Source organism: Anomalospiza imberbis, chromosome 12 (assembly GCF_031753505.1).
Source record: "Anomalospiza imberbis isolate Cuckoo-Finch-1a 21T00152 chromosome 12, ASM3175350v1, whole genome shotgun sequence".
NCBI lineage: Eukaryota > Metazoa > Chordata > Aves > Passeriformes > Viduidae > Anomalospiza > Anomalospiza imberbis.
Genome location: NC_089692.1, coordinates 18,850,463 through 18,871,022, shown reverse-complemented (window position 1 = coordinate 18,871,022; position 20,560 = coordinate 18,850,463). Strand labels below are relative to the sequence as shown.

The 20,560-nt window shown below is 53.6% G+C and overlaps 1 protein-coding gene and 1 long non-coding RNA gene across 3 annotated transcripts; both read right to left on the bottom strand.

Moving 5' to 3' along the window:
• Positions 1–153: 153 nt before the first annotated feature.
• On the bottom strand, positions 154–4,011 carry LOC137481424 (uncharacterized). 2 transcript variants are annotated; one of them, XR_011003492.1, is made up of 3 exons: positions 3,895–4,011; positions 1,833–1,956; positions 154–511 (listed from the first exon to the last, which is right to left on the bottom strand). It is a non-coding gene; the product is annotated as an uncharacterized lncRNA (long non-coding RNA). The 2 variants fall into 2 exon arrangements; XR_011003491.1 differs by lacking the exon at positions 3,895–4,011 and adding an exon at positions 3,346–3,448.
• Positions 4,012–10,335: 6,324 nt separating this feature from the next.
• Positions 10,336–18,180, bottom strand: EMC8 (ER membrane protein complex subunit 8). Its single transcript, XM_068203152.1, has 5 exons — positions 17,936–18,180; positions 13,099–13,175; positions 11,576–11,645; positions 11,015–11,109; positions 10,336–10,886 (listed from the first exon to the last, which is right to left on the bottom strand). The coding sequence occupies exons 1-5, from the start codon at positions 18,131–18,133 to the stop codon at positions 10,727–10,729; spliced, it is 600 nt and encodes a 199-aa protein (XP_068059253.1). The 5' UTR covers positions 18,134–18,180; the 3' UTR covers positions 10,336–10,726.
• Between the last annotated feature and the right edge of the window lie 2,380 nt (positions 18,181–20,560).

Here is a 20,560-nt window from a genome sequence, read left to right as displayed (position 1 = left end):
AAATGGATTCTTCAATCCCTCGTGGAGAGGTGGGGGCCCCACTTTTGGCCCCCACAGGCACGGGGGTGGCTCCGGGAGGGTGGTGCTGGCGTGTTTTGGGGCGCACAACCCATCCCCCGTGTGCTGACACAGCCAAACTGGGGGTGCGGGTTTTATTCACCGTGGGGGGATCCCCCTCGCCGGCGCTGTCAGGCAAAGGGACAAACCCCAGGCCCTGGTGTCCAAACCCACCCGCGTGGGTGCCCCGCGTGTCCCTGGCAGCCAGCCGTGCCCTGGGGGCTGCGGCTCCATCCCGACGGAGCAGGGACAGGTCCTGCCGGGCTGGGTGTCCCCCGTGGCCCCTCTCAGCAGGGGCTGCAGGGTGAGGGGCCCTCCCCGCGCCGGCCCTCGCGGGACAGCGTGGTCCCCGTGGGCGTGGGAGGCGTGACGATGATGGAGGGCACGTGCAGGTGCTTCTGTCCCGTCGGGGTCCCGTCGCTGCCGTTCCCGCTGCTCACGCACATCTTCAAGCCTGGGGAAATTTGGGGGATAAAAGGGGGGTAAAAGGAGATCAGGCACCGGGCTGCAGCATCCCCCAGCTGCCCGCCCTCCTCAGTGTCAACCCTTTACGAGCCACTGGAGCATCCTCACATCTCCTCCCATGGATCCACCGTGGATTTTGGGGGGTTTCAGAGGTGGATCCCCCCCTCCCTCGACCACCTGCCCAGCCCACCCCCCCTGAGGGGAACAGATCGCTTTAATCTGCTTTTTTAATCAGGAGAAAAGCCCCGTGTGGCACAGGCGGCATCCAGGGAGGTTTCAGCCCTTCCCAAGCAAGAAAATGCCCGGAGGGGACAGACACTGATATTTTTAATCTCTTTTTAATTAAGGATAAAGCCCTGCCTTATGTAAGGGAGCTGGAAAAGGGGGAGGGTCTTTTATTCCAGGCTCCAAGCTCATCAGAGGGGTCTGGAAGCATGGGGGAATATTTTGGGGCTCTGTCCTGGATTTGGGGCAGGACTGGGATTCCCTGGCTGCTTGCTTCCCCTCTTCAGTTATCCCTTGTTGGACAGGGGGGGTTGTGAGACCCCAAACCCCCCCAGCCACTCCCTCCCAACATCCCTGATGAGGAGATGGGGCAGAGCTCATTTTTGGCTGACGCATCCAACTCTGTGCCCATCACAACCAGAATCCCACAGAATCTGGGCTTGGGAAAAGCCAGGGAAGAGGCAGCCCTGCATCCTGGATAGGGATCCTCATTAAGCCCCATCCCTAACGACCCCAAGGACGATTAGCAGGAGTCAGAGGGATGCAGAGCTAATGGGAGATGCCATATCCAGTCTTCGCCCTGCGAGGCCAGCAGCACTAAAAGCTCCCACTCTGCCCCTGTGCAGACATCCCTGACGCCATTCCCAGCCTAAATCCATTAAGAAAATTTGAGTTGGGGAAGAAGCTCCTGGTTGGAGTATCCCTGGGGACAGCGGAGCAGTGAGGGATGATTTGGGCCAGCCTGGAGGCCAGGAGCTGGGACCCAGGCTCTGGGCTGAGCCCTGCATCCCACCCACGTGTCCCTGAGCAGCCCTTTCCTGCCTCCAAGGAAACCCACCTGATTTCCTGAGGTCTGCCCTTAACCCATGGATTCTCCAGAGCAAAAGGTGTAGGACAAGCACGGGACTGGGAAAATAAAGCTGGGAAAATCCTCTTCGGGCTGATCCAAGTGCAACAGGTCACCCGTGGGACGTCAGAAATTCCAGCACACCGATCCCGCCCACACCTAAATCTCCTCCGGGAACAACCATCCCTCAGGTGCCTTCAGGGAGCAGCAACACCCCAAAGCCCCATCCCAAACTCACCTTTCAGGCAGGAAAACTTGAGCCCCATGTTTTCATCCTCTCAGCGGGATCCAGCTCTCCAGCTCCGCCGCCGGCCCTCGCCGCTGGCGCTGGGGAAGAGAGGAGAGGCCTGAGGGAAGCGATCCTGGGGGGGAGGAAGGAGCAGGAGCTGCAAGCTCACATCTCTCCCTGCGTGTCTGTGTCTACAGGAGCCACAGGAAACGCGGTCGCTCGCTCGCAAAACCACGAGTGATGTCACGGCACGTCAGTGACTCAACCTGGGCCGATGAGGTCCAGGAAGAACTTTTTGGGAGGGTGGAGAAGGGGCCTGGTGCTGGGTGAGCGGTCCCATCCCAGCTTCTCCACTCCTGGGGTCTGGGATGAAAATATTTCAAGATGAGAACCTTGGGAGCAGGAGGAACTGGGTTGGTTTTAGGTTGGTTCTTGCAGAGAAAACCCCGAGTCCACACACAAGAAACAGAGGGATGATCCCAGGGCTGCCTCCCTCGGGCTGAGCCGGAGCAACTGCCGGGATGCACTGCTGGAATTCACATCATCCTGCTCCTCTTGGGCATCCCTGATGTCCCCGGAGCTTTTGGATGGATAATTCCCATTGGGGGACATACTTTTTTTCAAGATGCTGACAATTTTTCTGTGAAAAAACATCCCTTTATTGGGAAATCTTCACCCCTCCTCCCACAGCTGCTGGGAAAAGCTTATTGGGATGAGGGTCAGTGACTCATTTGGCTCTTCTAAACTCTGGGCCACACAGAGAGCCAAGGCAAGCCTCTGCTCCCCTGCCTGACCTCTGCCTTTACAAGAAGCCCTGAGGTGGGTCAGCAGCAGCCAGCAAGGGGAAGTGAAAATTTGCTACCTCTGATTTTAGTTCTGTATTTTTATCAGTTCCCCAGGTGCAGCCTGAGCTGTGACCCCCACTCAGGGCTGGGCAGTGGAGTCCTCCCCAGGACCTCACTTTGCAGCTCTCCTGGAGGCTGTCCAAATACCAAGAAATCTGTTCTGTGACAAATCTTGTGGGTTTTAACACCTGCTGGTGGCTCACACCAGTCGGGGACAGAGGAGGGTCACGCTGGGGACACCCAGCTCCGTGCACAGTGGGTGTCCTCTGGGATCTGATCCTCTGGGATCTGATCCTCTGGGATCGGATCCTCTGGGATCTCATCCTCTGAGATCTCATCCTCTGGGATCACCCCCTGTTGGCCAAACCTTTGCAGAGGACACAGCAGCCCCCTCCCCATGGCCGAGGGCCAGAATTTGGGTGGAGAATTCCCCCTGCCAGCATTCCAGCGGGGTTCCTGCTGCTCGCTGCTGGGGCTCCCACTTCTCTCCCGTGTGCCAGCACCAGGCCAGAGAAATGTTTGCATCCCGACGAGTTCACGCTCCAAAAAGCCCCAGACACTCATCGCAGGCGTCACTGGAGCGGGGACCGAGCCGCCCGGGCAGGGGGGACACTCAGAGGCCGCACTGGGAAGGGGAAGAAGGGACAAAGCCGGGGCTCCGAGGGGGTGGCACTTACCCGGTGGCCGGAGGGGCGATGCCCGCGGTCGCATCCCACCTCCCGGCGCAGCCGGCTGCTCCTGGGCGCCGGAGGCTGGCACGGGGGTGCCCTCGGGAGGTGGCAGCCGGCCGGCTTTGGGTTTGGCGAGGTTGGTTGGGAACCTGGTTAATGAGGTTAGCGGAGCCCCGGCTCCTCCCATCCGGCCCCCACTCCGAGCCCATCCGTGCCCGGCAAAGCCCTTGGGTGATGAGGAAACGCTGCCTTACTCTCACCCCGCTGCACAAGGCAGTCCAGAGCCGAGAGAGAGAGAGAGAAAGGAGTGCCCTGGGCTGCCGGCAAAGCCTCCGGGCATCTAACATCCCTACAGTCAGCCTGAGGGCTACCAAGTGCCCCGAAAGGGCCAGTGAGTGTCTATACCTAAGCCATCGGCATCCCTGAGGTCCCGATGTCAACAGACATCAACCTCTGGGAGCACCTCCGCCTTCGCCAGCTTCCAGGAAGGATCTTTTCCCCTTCCCAGCCCCAAAGCCAGCCTGGCAGCGGGAAGGGCACCAGCGGCTTCCTCACCATTCCCAGGATGAGCGCTCCGGGTCGGGTCCCACCCCGCTGGGAGGATGCCCGAGGAGGCTGTGCCTCCGGAGCAGCCGCCTTCTCCTGCATTACCATTAGCGGGAGAAGCTTTTCCAGAGGCTTTTCCATGTTCCCCCTCCTCCGCAATTAAGAGGCGAGGCCCCGCGCCGGCTCCTTTTCAGGCGGAGTGAAAAGCAGCGGTTCAAAGGCAGGGAACGCCGGGCGCACATTAAACACCCCCGGCCGCGGGAGGCAGGGAGAGCAAGGGAAGGGAAGCTTGGAACTTCACCCCGGGATCGGGAGAGAGCTGATCCCAGGGGTTTGGGAGGTCTCCGATGGGATCAGAGCCCGGCTGGGATGGGCATGAAGGGCAGCAGGGAGAGCAAACGGGTGGTTTTGCTCCACTTTCTGCTGGTTTGGTCCTGCCATGTCTGATGAAAATCGGAAATCTGGGAAGAGCTGATTTCCTTCCCGATCTGACTCCTCCGATTTGTCAAATAACTGAGTTATTGCAAAGCTCCAGGAGCGGGGAGGGTGGCACAGGGGCAAGACTGCAGCTTCAGCTGCGGGCACAGTCCTGGGCAGAGACATTTGCAACCCACAGCTCCCTTTTTTCTCCCAGAAAACGGACAAATTAATCGGTTTATGTGGATTTTTTCCCCTGTTCAGCTGTAAAGTCTAAAGCTGTAAAGTCTTGTTCAGAGACAAGTCCTGAGGCAGAGCCTGGCAAACCTGATCTTTCCAGATCCCATCCCAAACTGAGAGCATGCAGCACCCCATGGAACCAGAGATCGCTCCCTGGCAGCACAAATCCAGTCAGAGCAGCACAAATCCCACCTCCACCCTGAGCTGTTTTACTGCCTGTCTCCAAAACTACCTGTTTGCTGCTGCTCTGTGAGAACAAACAGCCCCAAACCCACGAGGGTTGGAATTAGCCTGGCCCGGAGCAGCAGATGTTGCTACAACAGTGACAAAAAGCGATTGTCTTGCTGCAGCAGGGATGGGAAACATAAACACCAGGCTGCTAAAATACCTGTGGTTAGTTCTGTGGTTAGTTCACAGCTCCAGCTGCTCTGCTGACACCTGATAGGCACAAACACGGCGTCAAACACCCCCTCCTGTCCTCCCCAGGGCTGGTGAACAAAGCAAAAACCTTTGTGAAGGTTTATAAAGTGGAGGTTGTCCACCTTGAGGTGACTGGGAATGGCCTGGAGCCCCTCTGGTGTGGAGCCCTGGTCACTGCCGGGTGAGCAGGGTTAGGAGGAGCTGAGTGCCAGGAACAGGAGCAGCCCAGTGGGCTCAACGTCCCCTTTCCAGGGTCACCTCCCTCCCAGGAGTTCCTGGTTCCTGTCACAAGGCTCTGAGCTGTGACTTGCTGAGCATCACGTCAGGACAAGTGGCCAAAGCCCCCCAAGAGCCAGCTGGCCAGGGGAGGATGAGGGTGGGCTCAGGGGGTGGGTGGGTATGGAGCCACCTTCACTCCCTGGGGGAAGACTGTCCTTCCAGAGCTGGCCAGAGCCTGGCTGTCCCCCGAGGTGGTCACTGGCTGGTTTCCAGTCCTGCCTCTGTCCCTTTGGCACTGGGCCGCTCCTCTCCCGCTGCTTCCCAACCCTCCTGCTCCATCCTGACCCGGGGCTGAGGCCCTGCTGGGGGGTGAGGATGGAGGGCAGCCTCCCACATTCCCTTTGGGGGAAGGGCAGCGAGAGCTGCTGCTTCCCAGGCGCCAGAGGAACCGCAGGGACAAGGGACGCGTTGTGCAAACACTGGCCACAAGAAAAGCTTTGGCTGGAGAGCCCGGAGCAGCTCTGCTGGCTCCCTTCAGGAGCTGCTCCTGCAAACACCAGCTGGGCTGCCCTTTCAGCAGAGAGGGGGAGGAAACCGCTTTCTGGGTCACAGAGTGCCAGGGTCTGCTAACGCAGGTGACACGTCACCCTGGCTCCGTGCTAACGGAGCAACGAGGCCACCTGTCCCCTCCTGCCCCCGTCCCTTCTGGCCCGAGCAGGGGAAAGGGCTGCTCCCAGCCTGGCTCTGGAGCTGCCCCAGAAAGGGGCTGCAGGGTCCTGCCCGGGGCTTGCCAGAGCTGGAAGTGGCAACCAGTGCTGGGAGTGGAGAAGAAATTCCCTCCCGGAGATCCAGAGTCACCAGGGCTGGCGAGTGGCACCCGGAGGGGATGCCAGGCGTGGGGAGGGAGGGAGGGAGGAGGATGTCACGAGGAGGCAGCTGAAGATGCAGGCTCCGGGGAAACTGGAGCAGCTCCAGCATTCCCCAAGCAGCGGCTCTTGGCAGGACCGGCAGAGCGAGACACCGGCAGGAACCGCGTGGGCTGGAAGCGCCCCCGGAGAAAATCCAGCGGGATGAGGCGGGAGCTGCTGCAGAGGGGGTCAGGAGGGAAGCGGGGAACGAGCACGTACCTGAGGCACAGAGCTCCTGCATCCAGAACAAAGCACCTCTCCCCCGGCATGGATTCAGCCGGGAGGCCACGGCCGGGAATTGGCTTAAGGACCTGGCCACGGCTGCCGCGCTTCCCGGCTCACTGAGCTCCAGCTTAATCTGGGCCCAGCTTTCCCTTTTATCCCCTGCTGCTACAACCTCGATAGAGTTTCTCAATTAGGTCCATCTTTTAAGCTCCAGGGTGCATTTCTAGGAAGGGCGGCGTCGTTTCGCTCAGCCTTGGCGGGCTGGCTGTGCGCAGAGCGGGCCATGCCTGGCACGGATCCTGCCCGCATCCCGCTGCAGCCGGAGCGGCGCTGCCTGGAAGCACTCCCGGAGTGACCCCTCACCCCCAGCCCACCTACCGGGTGGTTTTGAGAGTAGAGTTCCCTGCTTCCCTCATCCCAGCTCCGGCAGGCTGGAAGTGCCACACGCAGGAGCGTTGTCCCCCCTGGCAGCCCCCCGTGCCCGTCCTCTCCAGGTCTGCCCAGATCTGCTGCCTTTCACGGGAAACCAAGAGGAAGGGAAGCAGCTGGGGTGCACTTTCGAAGGAGAAGGCTGGGTGAAAATGTGGTCTAAAAGCGACAGTGAAAAAAATCAAAAAGGGAAATCGATAAAGCCCTCAGTGGCTCCTTGGGCACACAGAAAGCACTGCCGGCTGCGGGAGGGCTGGGTGGGGGAAGCCAGGAGAGGGTTGTGCTGCAGGACTGGGATGTGTGGAGGTGTTCAAGTCCAGCTGGGAATAGCAGAGCCCGGGCAGGATGGGAGGGGAGCAGCCCAACAGGGACCAGCTCGTGTGGGTGCCCCAGCTCGGCTCCCGGAGCTGAATTCCACCCAAAGGAGAAGCAGAGCTCACAAATCGAGCACATTTCCCCTCGAGGCCATTTTCCAGGCTGCGCTCAGCCGCAAGCCCACCCCACTAACAGCCTCCTCCATTAGCATTATCCCAGCTCTCCCTGGCAGTGCCCTCCTCCAGCGGCATCTCCAGACGCTTCCCACACCGGAGTGCAGCGATTAGGCCCGGAGCCAGGGAGCGGAGAGACCGGGCACTGCTTCCTGCATCTGTCACTGTCACCTCTCCTCGCCTGCCACTCGCTGGAGGAATTCTTGGGGGCAGGGGGCTGCCCCTCACGGTTGGGGTGGGCTCTGCACATCTGTCTGCTCCTGGCTCCAGCTGTGCCAGGTGATCTCTGAACCGCTCACCTGCTCCTGTGTCAGCTCCGAGAGCTGGAGCTGCTACATCTCTGCTGGCTTTCCTCCGGGTGGGAACATCCCAGGAGCAGATGGGAAGAGGGGAAATGCCAGCAGCAGGCTGCTTCACTTGCTGGATGGGGAAAAACTTCCCCAAATCCTCGTATGCACAGAGAGTGATGAGCTCAGGGAGAATGTGGGACCTGGCATTCCCTGGGAGCAGGGACCTCACTTGTGAGTGCCCCAGAACACCTGGTCAGGGATTCCGTGGCTCCTGCCACCCATCTGCTTGTGGGGATGTTTGTCACTGTTCTGGAAAATTGGGTTGAGTGGGGAAAAGAGAATCCCACAGGCTGGGAGAGCTGGGGGTGCTCACCTGGAGAAGAGAAGGCTCCAGGGAGAGCTCAGAGCCCCTTCCAGGGCCAAAAGGGGCTCCAGGAGAGCTGGAGAGGGACTGGGGACAAGGCATGGAGGGACAGGACACAGGGAATGGCTCCCACTGCCAGAGAGTGGATTGAGATGGGATTTTGGGAATTAGGAATTGTTCCCTGCGAGGATGGGCAGCCCTGGCACAGGTGCCCAGAGCAGCTGGGGCTGCCCCTGCATCCCTGGCAGTGCCCAAGGCCAGCCTGGATGGGGCTGGGAGCAGCCTGGGATGTTGGAAGGTGCCCCTGCCCATGGCAGAGGGTGCAGTGGGATGATTTTAAGATCCTTTCCCACCCAAACCGTTCAGGGATTCTTTTTTCCAAGTGCTTCAGGTCGTGTGGATGAGGTAAAAAGTTGGGAGTTAAATCATCTGGGCAGGCAAATGCCAAATCTCCAAATTTTGGTGGATAGGGAGGAAAAAAGTTAATCCTGAAAGTCATTAATTGCTAACAAACCAAAAAAGAGTACAACACATTCCCAGTGCTGCCTTCCCAGCTGTTAGCAAGAAATGCCTTCCCCAAGATTTCCTGCCCCTGAAGTTTTAAAAGGAATTACCTTGAATTCCTGCCCTGAATCCAGCAGATTTTCAGCCAGGAAAGCAGCATTTGCTCTGGCACATCAGCAGGAAAGGGGAACACAGCCTTCCCAGAGCCCTGCAGCTTCCTCATTCTTCCAGGAGAGCCACGGTGGCTGCCTGGATTTATGGAATTGCTGCTTTTGTCCAGCCTTCAATGCAAATAGGCCAGGGGAGATAAGATCTGCGGGCTTGTCCTTTTTGCTTAAAGGCAGCCTGGGCTTCTGCAGGTGGCAAAAAATGCTCATTTGAAAGCAAAGAGAAGATTAAAAAAAGGGGAAGACAAAGTATTAAAAGCTGCTCCCCTTCCAGCAGTGTGTCCCAGGTTAGTCACAGGGAACATTCCAGCAGGTTACACACTGAGGAGACAAACTGCCTAACAGAGGGAGCAGGATTAGCCTGAATTTGCATATTTATGATCAAAGCTTCAATAGGAGATGCTGTACAAAGAACAAGAAACACATTTCCTGTGGCTCAGGAGACACCGCAGCTCCTTCTGACAACCCCACACGAGGAATCTGGCTAAGATAACGATCTGCCTCTGGAACAATACCTTGGATTTCACTCGGTGTTTGTACAAAGTCCTCTTCCTGCAGCCTGGGTGCTTCGCATTCTGCTCCCGGGATATCTTTTCCTACAGAAATAGAGTGGAGCAGCCACTGCAATGTGTTATCTCGCTGCTTTGGGGAGTTAAATACATGTTTTCAGTCAACAAGTGAAAACATTTCCTTCTCCTGCAAGCTTGACTCAGCCTAGGGAAGGTCCTTGACTCGGTGCCAGCCTCTGGTAATCACACCTCACCCGTGCACAGCAGGGAGATAAAAACCAAAGTGGCCAAAGCCTCCTCTCTCTCCTCCCTCGGACCTCACCCCATGGCCCTGTGGAATCACACCTGGAGGCAACTCCACAGCCTAGGGGCATCCAGGGTCTATTCCCGCTGCTAATGGGATTTTAGCCTTGCTCCATTCCTCTCCAAGACCAGGAGTAAAATTTGGGGTTATTGACTCAAAATCGTGAGGTTCTGACAATTCCACTTTGAAATAAGCCCAGGTTGGATGGGGCTTGGAGCAACCTGCCCATGGGGAAGGTGTCCCTGCCCATGGAATGAGATGATCTCTAAGTCCCTTCCAGCCCAATCTTTGCTGTGATTTTAACACTAAGATTGGAGACAGGCAGACATTTTGTGGATATTTGGATCTTCCCTGTAACAACATTTCTGGGCAGGAAAGGAAGGAAATCTGGAGGAATTGTTGCAGGTTGAGGCTGTGTTTAACTACAGTTAGGATAGAGGCAACAAAGAGCTCTTGCAGGTTGGGATAAAGCTGCATTGTCCAGAAAACTTCTCCTTGGAAATAAATATTAATGGGAAAGACTAGGCAAGCTGAATTAGGCTGTATCCAGGCTCCCTGATTCCATGTACTTGGATCATGTGGAAAGTGAGATCTGCTGATTAACTCCCCCATCAAAATGCATGAAATTAATAAAGTTAATTTCTCCAACTGCAGATTCAAACTCAGCAGTGTGCTTCCAGTCCTTTTTATAAATCATTTACTTTGGGTTTAACACATTCAAGCAGTAACTGTGCTTGTCAAGCCCACAGAGAGCAGGAACCACCAGATTATTTGGGAATACTGCTTTAAAACTCTCTGTCATGCTAAAGCACTGCAAAACAGGTGACACATGAGCATGGAACATCCTCAGCAGTTTGCATTTTACTGTGCCAAGAGATTTACAATTCCAACCCAGGCCAGAAGAAACCATTCACCTCCCATTTGATCTATTTGCCCTTAAAATCTCTCATCTGAGGACAGGATTGATTATTTTTTTTGGAAAGGTATTTCCAGAAATTGGTAAAAAGTAACCTCTCTGAAGATTAGAAAAGCTGAAGTCAAAACTTTGGAATAGGAACAGTGGGGGCCAAGCAGAAGCAGTTCTGGTTTCCAAGGAATAGCAACATTCACTACAAGTGGGATGGCATCCATGAGGACAGCTGGAAGTGACAGCTGGCAGCTCTTCCAGGGAATGTCACCACCAACATTCCGTGGCTTTACGGACACAGCACCGCGCCACGGGACAGGCCACTCCTCTTTAATCAGTCAGCTTTCCACACAAGGTACTGAATATTAATTCTATTTACATTCAAAAATAGCATTTTTCTCTCTTCAGTACAGAGTGGGAATGCCCATGGATTAGTCAGGAGGATCCCTCCTAGCACAGGTGCAGCACAGCTTTGTTGATCTCTGGGTTTGTCCAGTCGTTGCGGATGTCATCCAGGTGATTATCAAAATCCACCAGTGTCTCGTAGGACTTGCTGTCCAGGAGGGAGGCAGCGATTCGCTGGGCTTCAGTCCAGTCTTCACAGAAGTCACTAGGATGGAAAAGAACCAGGCATCAACTGGAATCACCACAAAAACCCTCTGAATGAAGCCATGCTGCAGCATCCTCACAAGGACAGCCTGTTTTTCCCCAGAGCCCGTGGGGTTCCCGTTCACTCACACGTGTGGGTCCTTGCACCTCCACTTGTTCTCGTGCAGCTCGTACACGTGGATGGCAGGCTCCACACACTCCATGGTGAACTTGGTGTTGTCAACCTGGGGTGGGACACGGAAACACCACCTCAGTCTTCGCCTCAGCATCCCAAGAGATGAAATAAACCCAAAACCAGTTTGTAAAAACAGGGCGTCTTACACCCACCCAGTTTTACTCTCCAACTGCCAAATTTAAGCTGCCAATGTCCTTTGTCACAGCAGTGAGGAGGCAAAGCCCTGTTTGTGACATTAAATATAAGAATTTATGTTGCACGAGGTGGGCTGCAGCCAGAAATTGCTGCCTGAACATGTAGAGAAGGCCTCCAGGTCCTCTGAGGTGGCAGAGAGCTCACCACAGTCTCTCTGTGGATTTACTCTGTACTTCACTGCTCGTTGCATCTCCTCCCCAGAGCATTTTGGTGGGGAAGAGAAACTGAATTCCTCATGAAAGGAGCCAGAGAACAGCATTTCCCTGGTCCAGCAGCAGGGTCAGAACACACAGGGGGGTGAGGGGAAGGAAGTTCTTTACCATGATGAGCGCAGTGTCCGTGAAACCCTCGGCAATCCGGGAGGCCACTTTCTCTGCAACCTGGTTTGGGCTGAAGCAAAAAGGAAAAGGAAGTGAGTGATGGGAGCCAGGAGTTTCAGCTGAAAGCAGCAGGAAATGAGCTCAGAGAGATGTGAGAGTGACTCTGGGTGCTTGCAAACAGGAACAAAATAAAGGAGCTGATGCCACGGCTGAGAGAAGGCTCTGCAGCAGCACCTGAACTGGAGCTCAGCTGCGTTTAGGAATGGCTTTGGAATGACATGGAATCAACATCTGGTGCCCTCCTATCTTCTTCCCCAGACCAAAGACTCTGCCCTGGCAGGCATTTAAAAAAGAATCTGAGTTTTCTCCCCAGTCTGCACTGCAAACTTGCCAAAAATCAGATAACCCTTGACAACCTTTACCACGTTTCAAAGGTGACAATCTCCGTGTGGTGCCACTTAATGTGGTGCCATTGACAATCTCTGTGTGGTGCCAGTTACCTTGAGAAATCAAACTGAACTTTTAAAAAACCATCAAGCCTGTGATATTCTTTCAAACCTCAAAGAGAAAAACTGTAACCTCTCCTTAAAAATGTGTTCAGCAGATTTATAAGGAAAGAACAAATAATGCTTTTATCACTGTTAGACACCTTAGAAGTCACAAGTGTTCCTTAATAGACATAATTGAGTTTGAATGTACATTAACAAATAACTGGAATCAGAGCATCATGGAATGGTTTGGGCTGGGAGAGTCCCTAAAGATCCTCTCATTCCATTCCTTTCCATGGGTGGGACACCTTCCACTATCCCAGGCTGCCCCAAGCCCCATCCAACCTTGGACACTTCCAGGGATGGGGCATAGTACTTTAAACAAGTTGCTCTTATTCTAATTAGTCCCAATCCTGGATTTGTCCAACAGATAGAGGGGAAAACGTGGAATACACAGATCTAAAATTAAAGTGTGGCTCCACAGGAAAGTCCCTTATTGTTTAGTGAGTAATCTGAGTCAGCCAGCACAGAAAAAAAAATGACTAATCCTGAGAAAAAGAAGTGATAAATAAGAGATATCACTGCCTGACTGACATCATCTTCCACTTCTTTACCACCAGTAAAAAACTGCTTGGAAAAAACTCAGCGACGATGAAGAAATTTAGAAAGAATGAGGTCACTCCTGACTTTCCATAAGATCCTGGGAGTTGTCAGACTTTCCAAGATCCATACTGCACGAGCAAACACTCTGCAGATTTTGGCTTTTTCCCTGACAACTGCAATTCAAGAAGCTGGCTCTCGTTCAAAGAGTGGCCTTTTATAGCAGCCACGGGAGGAGAGCAGGGATTCTGCAAAGCCTGGACTCGCTGCACCTGACCAAAGGCCGCATCCCGCAGCCCCACGGAGACAATGTGGAAGCAGCTGACAGTTGTCAGAGTGAATCACACACGCCTGATTTCTGGGGATGATTGCTGCTGGCAGAGTCCAAGGTACGAGCTAAAAGAGCAAACAGAAGGAAATATTGGCCCAACACACCTGGCATCTTTCACGCGTTCGTTCGCCTGGTAATATCCAGCTATCACGTAGCTGTTCTCCTTGCACCAGGAATCAATCTGGAAAAGCAATGGGAACAATAAATCCTAGGGAAAAAACCCTCCAGCATCAAGGGAAAAAATAAATTAAACAACCCAGGAGGAAGGAAATCTCATGGCTGTCCTGTCAATAAAGCAGTGTTGCTCCATCTCTGCCATGGGGTTCTTGAAATAAATCCATATTTCTGTCTGGTTGTGGGAGTGCTCACAGTTGGGCTGATTGAGCTGGGATGGAGAAACCCAACAGAGCATTTGGAGGATGATGGGAAGCATTAACCAAATGGAGCAAAAGAGCAAGGAGTTGTCTCAGTCAAAGCCTGGCCTAAATCCCAGTGACAGGACAATTAAACTCAGCCTGGAGAGGGTTTGGGTCTCACCCACCAATGGCTGGGACAATTTCCTGCCAAGGCACTTCAGAGAATGCCGCCCTCGTGGATGTGTGGCTGCCCTGTCCTTGCAGAAAGGTTTTATTTCTAATGTCCCATTTCTAAGGGGAAATGCAACCATCTGGGGCCTTCATTAGAAAATAAAAACCTGAGGTGGAAGGTGAATGTGAGGCAGAAGTTTGTTCCATTTAGCAGCTTTTCAACTGAGATAAAATGATTTTCCTTTGAGAGTTCTTCCTTATTAAACATCTCTATGTAAATGCTTAACTAGATGTACTTTTGGCATATAATTTAGACAATTTTTGATTTACACAAGTACAAAACTTAGGTAGTTTTGTTGGTTGTTGCTTTTTAATTAAATGAATTTAAACACTGCTGTTCTTGCTGCTTTAAACTGGAGCTGAATTCCTCCTGCTGAGTCTGACTTTGAAAATATCTATATATATATACATGGTATCTATATATATATGTGATGTTTTTTATTAGAATTGAGGGTATCAAGTCAGCAAAATACAAAGACAGAAGGGGAGGAAGCAGCTCGAATTTTCCTTTGCAGTCCCTAGAGAGCACAGCCTCAAAAAACCCTCCCCAGCTCTATTAAAAAGGCCTCCAAAAATACATCTGGTGCTGACCTGTGGCATCCTGGGAGTCAAATCAATCTCATTTTCAGCAGTAATTATTGTATTAGACTGCAGAACCAACCAAACAAAGCAGCCATGTGAATAATCCAAGGGATCACACAGATTTAAGTGACAAAAAAAAAGCAGCTGTGCAGCCCTGCAAGAGCTGCTGTTTCAGTTCCAAACCCATTTTGAGGGCTTAGGACTCTGGTTTTAATTGTGAGTGGTTTGAAAGCTTGGCATTAGAGCCAGCAGCCTAGGCAGTAAAATTAATAATAATAGTAATAATAATTATTACTAAAAAACCCCAACACCATCCATTTAAAAATTAAAAACCGCAGCCCCAAATCCATTTTTGTTCCGCACCAAAAATTGTCTTGAAAAGAAAGAAGAGAATGATTTTAAGTTCTCACTTTCCTAACTGGTAATTAAAAATTGCTTCTGCATAGAACAAAGGGGGAAAAAAAATATCATTTTGGAATGAAAGCTGTTTCCAGCTGTAATTTCCAAGCCCAGCACTGATCCCCAACAGGTATCCTACAGCAATTAGCTCCTGTTAGGAGTATTTTTAATATTAGAAATATTTTCAATGGTAGAAATATTTTTAATTTTAGAAATATTTTTAGTGACATCCAGTCCTGCCAAGGAAAAATCCAAAGTGGCTTTGGTTTGCTGCAGCCACCAGGGCTGGAAAACCCTGGGAGGAGGAGGAGGAGGAGGAAAAGGAGGAGGAGGAGGAGGAGGAGGAGGAAAAGGAGGAGGAGGAGGAGCTGAGTGCTGTTCCAGGAGAGGGAAGTGCTCCTCGGTTTCTCGTTTTTGGAGCTCTGGTTGTAAAACCACATCAATTAGCAGAGAAATTCAGAGGCTCCAGTGCAACTTAATTCACTTTTTCTTCACGACTCTGGCTTGGGAAAAGGATTTCAGAGTGCAAATTAAACATGGGAGCTGCTGCTCTGCCCTCTGGAGCTCCGAATCGCAGGAAAACAGAGAATTCTGGAATAACCTGAGCTGGGAGGGAGCCTCGAGGATCATCAGTGCAACTCCTGGCCCTGCACAGACATCCCAGAATCCCTCCCCGTGCCTGGCAGCGCTGTCCAAATTCTCCTGGAGCTCTGGAACCTTGGGAATGTGAACATTCCCTGGGGAATTCAGTGCCCAACCACCCTCTGGAGGCGTTGGTTTGGGGTTTTTCTATCCCTTGTACCCCCTGAAAGTTTTAGGAGGCAAAGCCTTGAAGTTTGGAAGTCCCTCCTCTATTTCGAGATGAAATCTGGAGATTTTTTGCTCCTGTCCCATTCTGGGAGGACTCAGGGCAGGGAAGAGGAGGTGGAACCTGTGGGGTTGGTTCTAAAACCCCTCCCACAGGGCCACCCTTGCCCAAGAATGAGCAATAACTGAACTTGGAGAGAAGCAGATGCCATTAAATCCTGCCACAGCTCTGAAATCCTTTAGGAATGAAGCTGCTTTGCTACAAAAATGGAGTTTAAGCACTCTGATCTCCCTGATTGATTCTGGATCCACACACCAGCTTGTACAGAAGATGTGGAATCACCTCCTTCCAACCTTTTCCGTGAGAAAATCCAATTTTCACAGCTGCTCTGACAGGATTTACTGACACCTTTGCCTTTGTTTAAACCCAGAACCGCAGCAAAAGGCCCTGGGCTCTTGTAAAATTCTCTTTTTTAAAGGATCACAGCAGTGGCTGTAACCAATCAGAGCCCTAATTATTGTGGGAAACACCAAGAGTTTCCAATCTTTACCTTTTTTGTACCAAAAACTGGGAGTAAATAAGTAAAATCCTGCCATTGCTTTGCCTCTGGGGTAATTTTCTTCCTGCAGATGTTGCAAGAAACAGGATTTATTTCCTAATAATCTGATCCTGCTCCAAGATCTACACTAAAAAGCTGCACTGAAGGCCTAAAGTTTACCACAATTCATTGCCACAAACCCTGTGGAAAGACATTTAATTGTGATTTAATGAAAGCACACAGTGCTCTGCTACTCCTACGCTGCTGTAAATAGATTTAAAATGATAATTTTTGTGTGTTTTATGGTAAAATGAATTGGTCAGGGCTCAGGCTCAGCTCCTGTCCTGTGCCTCTGGCTGCATTTCATCATTTCCAGGCTCCACAAAGACGTCAGCATTGCCACGGCATCACCTCAGCTGGAAAAAAAAACCCTGGAATTTATTTAGGAATAACTGGAATCTTGTTTCCAAATAAAATTTTTACTGGGATGACAAACACTGAGGGAAACATTCGAGACGACTCTGGAGGAACCAGAAATTTGTTCTTTTTGGTGGTATCAAGAAGGGATGTGTGGCAAGCACATTTCTCTTTCTCTTAGGGTTTTTCATAGAGGAGCAGAGAGAGAAAGAAAGAGAAAACGATTTCTATTTCTGCTCCTTGTTTTTCCTAGGTAGAACATGTTTGAAGACTTGTTTACCTGGGGTGATTGCTTGATTAGAGTCTAGTAAGAATTGTTTAAGCCTGATAGCAAATCGAATCCACGTGTCTAAACTCGTGAGAAGTCACAAGCTATGAGTTAGACACAGTAGTTAGGAAAGTGAGCATGGAGTTTTACTATCGTCCTTTATACAGTATGTTAATATATCATAACATAGTTATAATAAAGAAATAATTCGACATTCTGAACTAGAGTTAAACATCATCATTTCTTCCCACTAAGTGCACCAGCATTTTACAAAAGGGATGGATCTTCTTCTGCTCACAATCCCGGGATGGTTTGGCTGGGAGGGGACCTTTAGCTCATCCTATTCCATCATCCCAGGCTGCTCCAAGCCCTGTCCAGCCTGGCCCTGGGCACTGCCAGGGATCCAGGGGCAGCCCCAGCTGCTCCGGGCACCTGTGCCAGGGCTGCCCGCCCTCCAAGGAACCGTGGCTCTCCTGGAAGAATGAGGAAGCTGCAGGGCTCTGGGAAGGCTGTGTTCCCCTTTCCTGCTGATGTGCCAGAGCAAATGCTGCTCTCCTGGCTGAAAATCTGCTGGATTCAGGGCAGGAATTCAAGGTAATTCCTTTTAAAACTTCAGGGGCAGGAAATCTTGGGGAAGGCATTTCTTGCTAACAGCTGGGAAGGCAGCACTGGGAATGTGTCGTACTCTTTTTTGGTTTGTTAGCAATTAATGACTTTCAGGATTAACTTTTTTCCTCCCTATCCACCAAAATTTGGAGATTTGGCATTTGCCTGCCCAGATGATTTAACTCCCAACTTTTTACCTCATCCACACGACCTGAAGCACTTGGAAAAAAGAATCCCTCAACGGTTTAGGTGGGAAAGGATCTTAAAATCATCCCACTGCACCCTCTGCCATGGGCAGGGGCACCTTCCAACATCCCAGGCTGCTCCAAGCCCTGTCCAGCCTGGCCTTGGGCACTGCCAGGGATGCAGGGGCAGCCCCAGCTGCTCTGGGCACCTGTGCCAGGGCTGCCCACCCTCCCAGGGAACAATTCCTAATTCCCAAAATCCCATCTCAATCCACTCTCTGGCAGTGGGAGCCATTCCCTGTGTCCTGTCCCTCCATGTCTTGTCCCCAGTCCCTCTCCAGCTCTGCTGGAGCCCCTTTTGGCCCTGGAAGGGCTCTGAGCTCTCCCTGGAGCCTTCTCCTCTCCAGGTGAGCACCCCCAGCTCTCCCAGCCGAGCTCTCCCAGTTTTTGGAGCATTTCCACCCCCAGCACCGCGCCAACACCTCCCTGCACCCCCCAAAACCCTGCCAGCACCCCTCCCCGCACCCCGCACCCCTGCGGCAACACCTCACCAGGGTCAGGGCCACCTCCAGCATGGGGGCGAGCGCCAGCGTGCCGTGGAAGAGCGGGATGCAATCCACGAACAGCGCGGGCTGCGGCGGCCGCGGCGCCGGCGGCCGCTCGGCCACCAGCAGCCCGTTGACGGCGCAGTGTGGGTACTTGGCGCCGTGCAGGACCATCTTGCAGTAAGCCTGCGTGGTCAGCTTCATGGTGCCGTGGCCCGGCCCGGTGCGGCCCGGTGAGGCCCGGTGCGGCCCGGTGAGGCCCGGTGCGGCCCGGTGCGGCCCGGTGCGGCCCGGTGAGGCCCGGTGCGGCCCGGTGCGGCCCGGTGAGGCCCGGTGCGGCCCGGTGCGGCCCGGTGCGGCCCGGTGCGGCCCGGTGCGGCCGCGCTCCCCGCCTCACGCCGCCCGCCGCCGAGCGCCGCCGGCTGTCGGGAAGCGCCGCCAAGCGCGGCCGGCTTTGCGACAGCGCTGTGGGGTGGGTTTGGGGTGTGGGGAGGGTCCCGAAAATGCGGGAGGATCCCAACATTCGGTGGGATGGATGGATGGATGGATGGATGGATGGATGGATGGATGGATGGATGGATGGATGGGGGGCGAGGGGTGAGCGGTGTGAGGGCAGCGGTGGGCAGGGAGGGCTGGGAGCGTTCGGTGCCGGCGGAGCCGCGGGACCGGGGGAAAAACCTCTGGGGTTGTGGGGTGGGGAAAGATTCTCCGGGATCACTGGGTTGGAAAAGGTCTTTGGGATCGTGGGGTGGGAAAAGCCCCTGGGATCATGGGGTGGGAAAAAATCTCTGGGATCATGGGGTGAGAAATACCTCCGGGATCGTGGGGTGGGAAAAAATCTCTGGGATCACTGGGTTGGAAAAGATCTTTGGGATTATGGGGTGGGAAAGACCTCTGGGATCACTGGGTTGGAAAAGATCTCTGGGATCACTGGTTTGGAAGAGATCTTTGGAATTACGGGGTGAGAAAAACCTCTGGGGTTGTCGGGTGGGAAAAACCGCTGGGATCATGGGGTGGGAAAGATCTCTGGGATCATCAGATCGGAAAAGATCTGTGGGATCATCAGATTGGAAAAGATCTGTGAGATCATCGGGTGGGAAACGATCTGTGGGATCATCAGATTGGAAAAGATCTTTGGGATCATGGGGTGGGAAAAGATCTCTGGGATCATCAGATTGGAAAAGATCTTTGGGATCATCGGGTGGGAAACGATCTGTGGGATCATCAGATTGGAAAAGATCTTTGGGATCATCAGGTGGGAAACGATCTGTGGGATCATCAGATTGGAAAAGATCTTTGGGATCATCGGGTGGGAAAAGATCCGTGGGATTGTCAGGTGGGAAAAACCTCTGGGATCATTGGGCTGGAAAAGATCTTTGGGATCATCGGGTTGGAAATGATGTCTGGGATGATCGGGTGGGAAGAACCTCTGGGATCATGGGGTGGGAAAAGATCTCTGGGATTGTGGGGTTGGAAACGATCTCTGGGATCATGGGGTGGGAAAAACCGCTGGGATCGTGGAGTGGGAAAAGATCTATGGGATCATCGGGTGGGAAATGATCTGTGGGATCATCAGATTGGAAAAGATCTTTGGGATCATCGGGTGGGAAACGATCTGTGGGATTGTCAGGTGGGAAAAACCTCTGGGATGATTGGGTGAGAAAAGATCTTTGGGATCATCGGGTTGGAAAAGATCTTTGGGATGATGGGGTGGGAGAAGATCTCTGGGATGATGGGGTGGGAAGAACCTCTGGGATGTCCCAGCCCAGCACCTCCACGTCGTCGTGAATCGCAGACGGTTGGCGCTGGAAGGGCCTTCAAGGTGCTCCGCTCCCACCCCGGACGCCTTTCCCTGTCCCCGGCTGCTCCGAGCCCCGTCAGCCCGGCTTGGGCACTGCCAGGGATGCGGCATCCCGAATAATAAAGGAGAGAGGGTTTCTGTGTAAAAGGCACCACCCCGAGTGGCCTCAGTGGAGGCGTTTGTCCCCGGCTGGCACGCTGATCCCCTCGGGGCTCTTCCAGCCGGCTCCTGGCCGCCAAACCTGGGGCTCCGCGCCCGGCTCGGGACCCCTCACGAGACCTGGAGGGGCTGGAGCGTGTCCAGGGAAGGGAACGGAGAGGGAAAGGGGCTGGGGGATCCTGAGGGAGCTGGGAGGGAGCTGGAGGATCCTGAGGGAGCTGGGAGGGGGATGGAGGATCCTGAGGGAGATGGAGAATCCTGCGGGAGCAGGAAAAGGGCTGGAGGATCCTGAGGGAGCTGGAGGATCCTGAGGGAGCTGGGAGGGGGATGGAGAATCCTGAGGGAGATGGAGAATCCTGAGGGAGCAGGAAAGCGCTGGAGAATCCTGAGGGAGATGGAGAATCCTGAGGGAGCTGGGAAGGGGCTGGAGAATCCTGAGGGAGCTGGAGGATCCTGAGGGAGCTGGAAGGGGCTGGAGGATCCTGAGGGAGCTGGAGGATCCTGAGGGAGCTGGGAAGGGGCTGGAGGATCCTGAGGGAGCTGGGAAGGGGCTGGAGGATCCTGAGGGAGATGGAGAATCCTGCGGGAGCGGGAAGGGGCTGGAGGATCCAGAGGCAGCTGGAAGATCCTGAGGGAGCTGGGAGGGGGATGGAGAATCCTGAGGGAGCAGG

What these genes read in the sequence shown, in the direction of transcription:
- EMC8 (XM_068203152.1), bottom strand. Translation starts at nt 18,133, where the DNA reads ATGAAGCTGACCACGCAGGCTTACTGCAAGATGGTCCTGCACGGCGCC. An exon ending in CGGACACTGCGCTCATCATG is followed by an intron (nt 11,110 to 11,575) that starts GTAAAGAACTTC and finishes GTCCCACCCCAG; the next exon opens with GTTGACAACACCAAGTTCAC. An exon ending in AGGTGCAAGGACCCACACGT is followed by an intron (nt 10,887 to 11,014) that starts GTGAGTGAACGG and finishes TTTCCATCCTAG; the next exon opens with TGACTTCTGTGAAGACTGGA.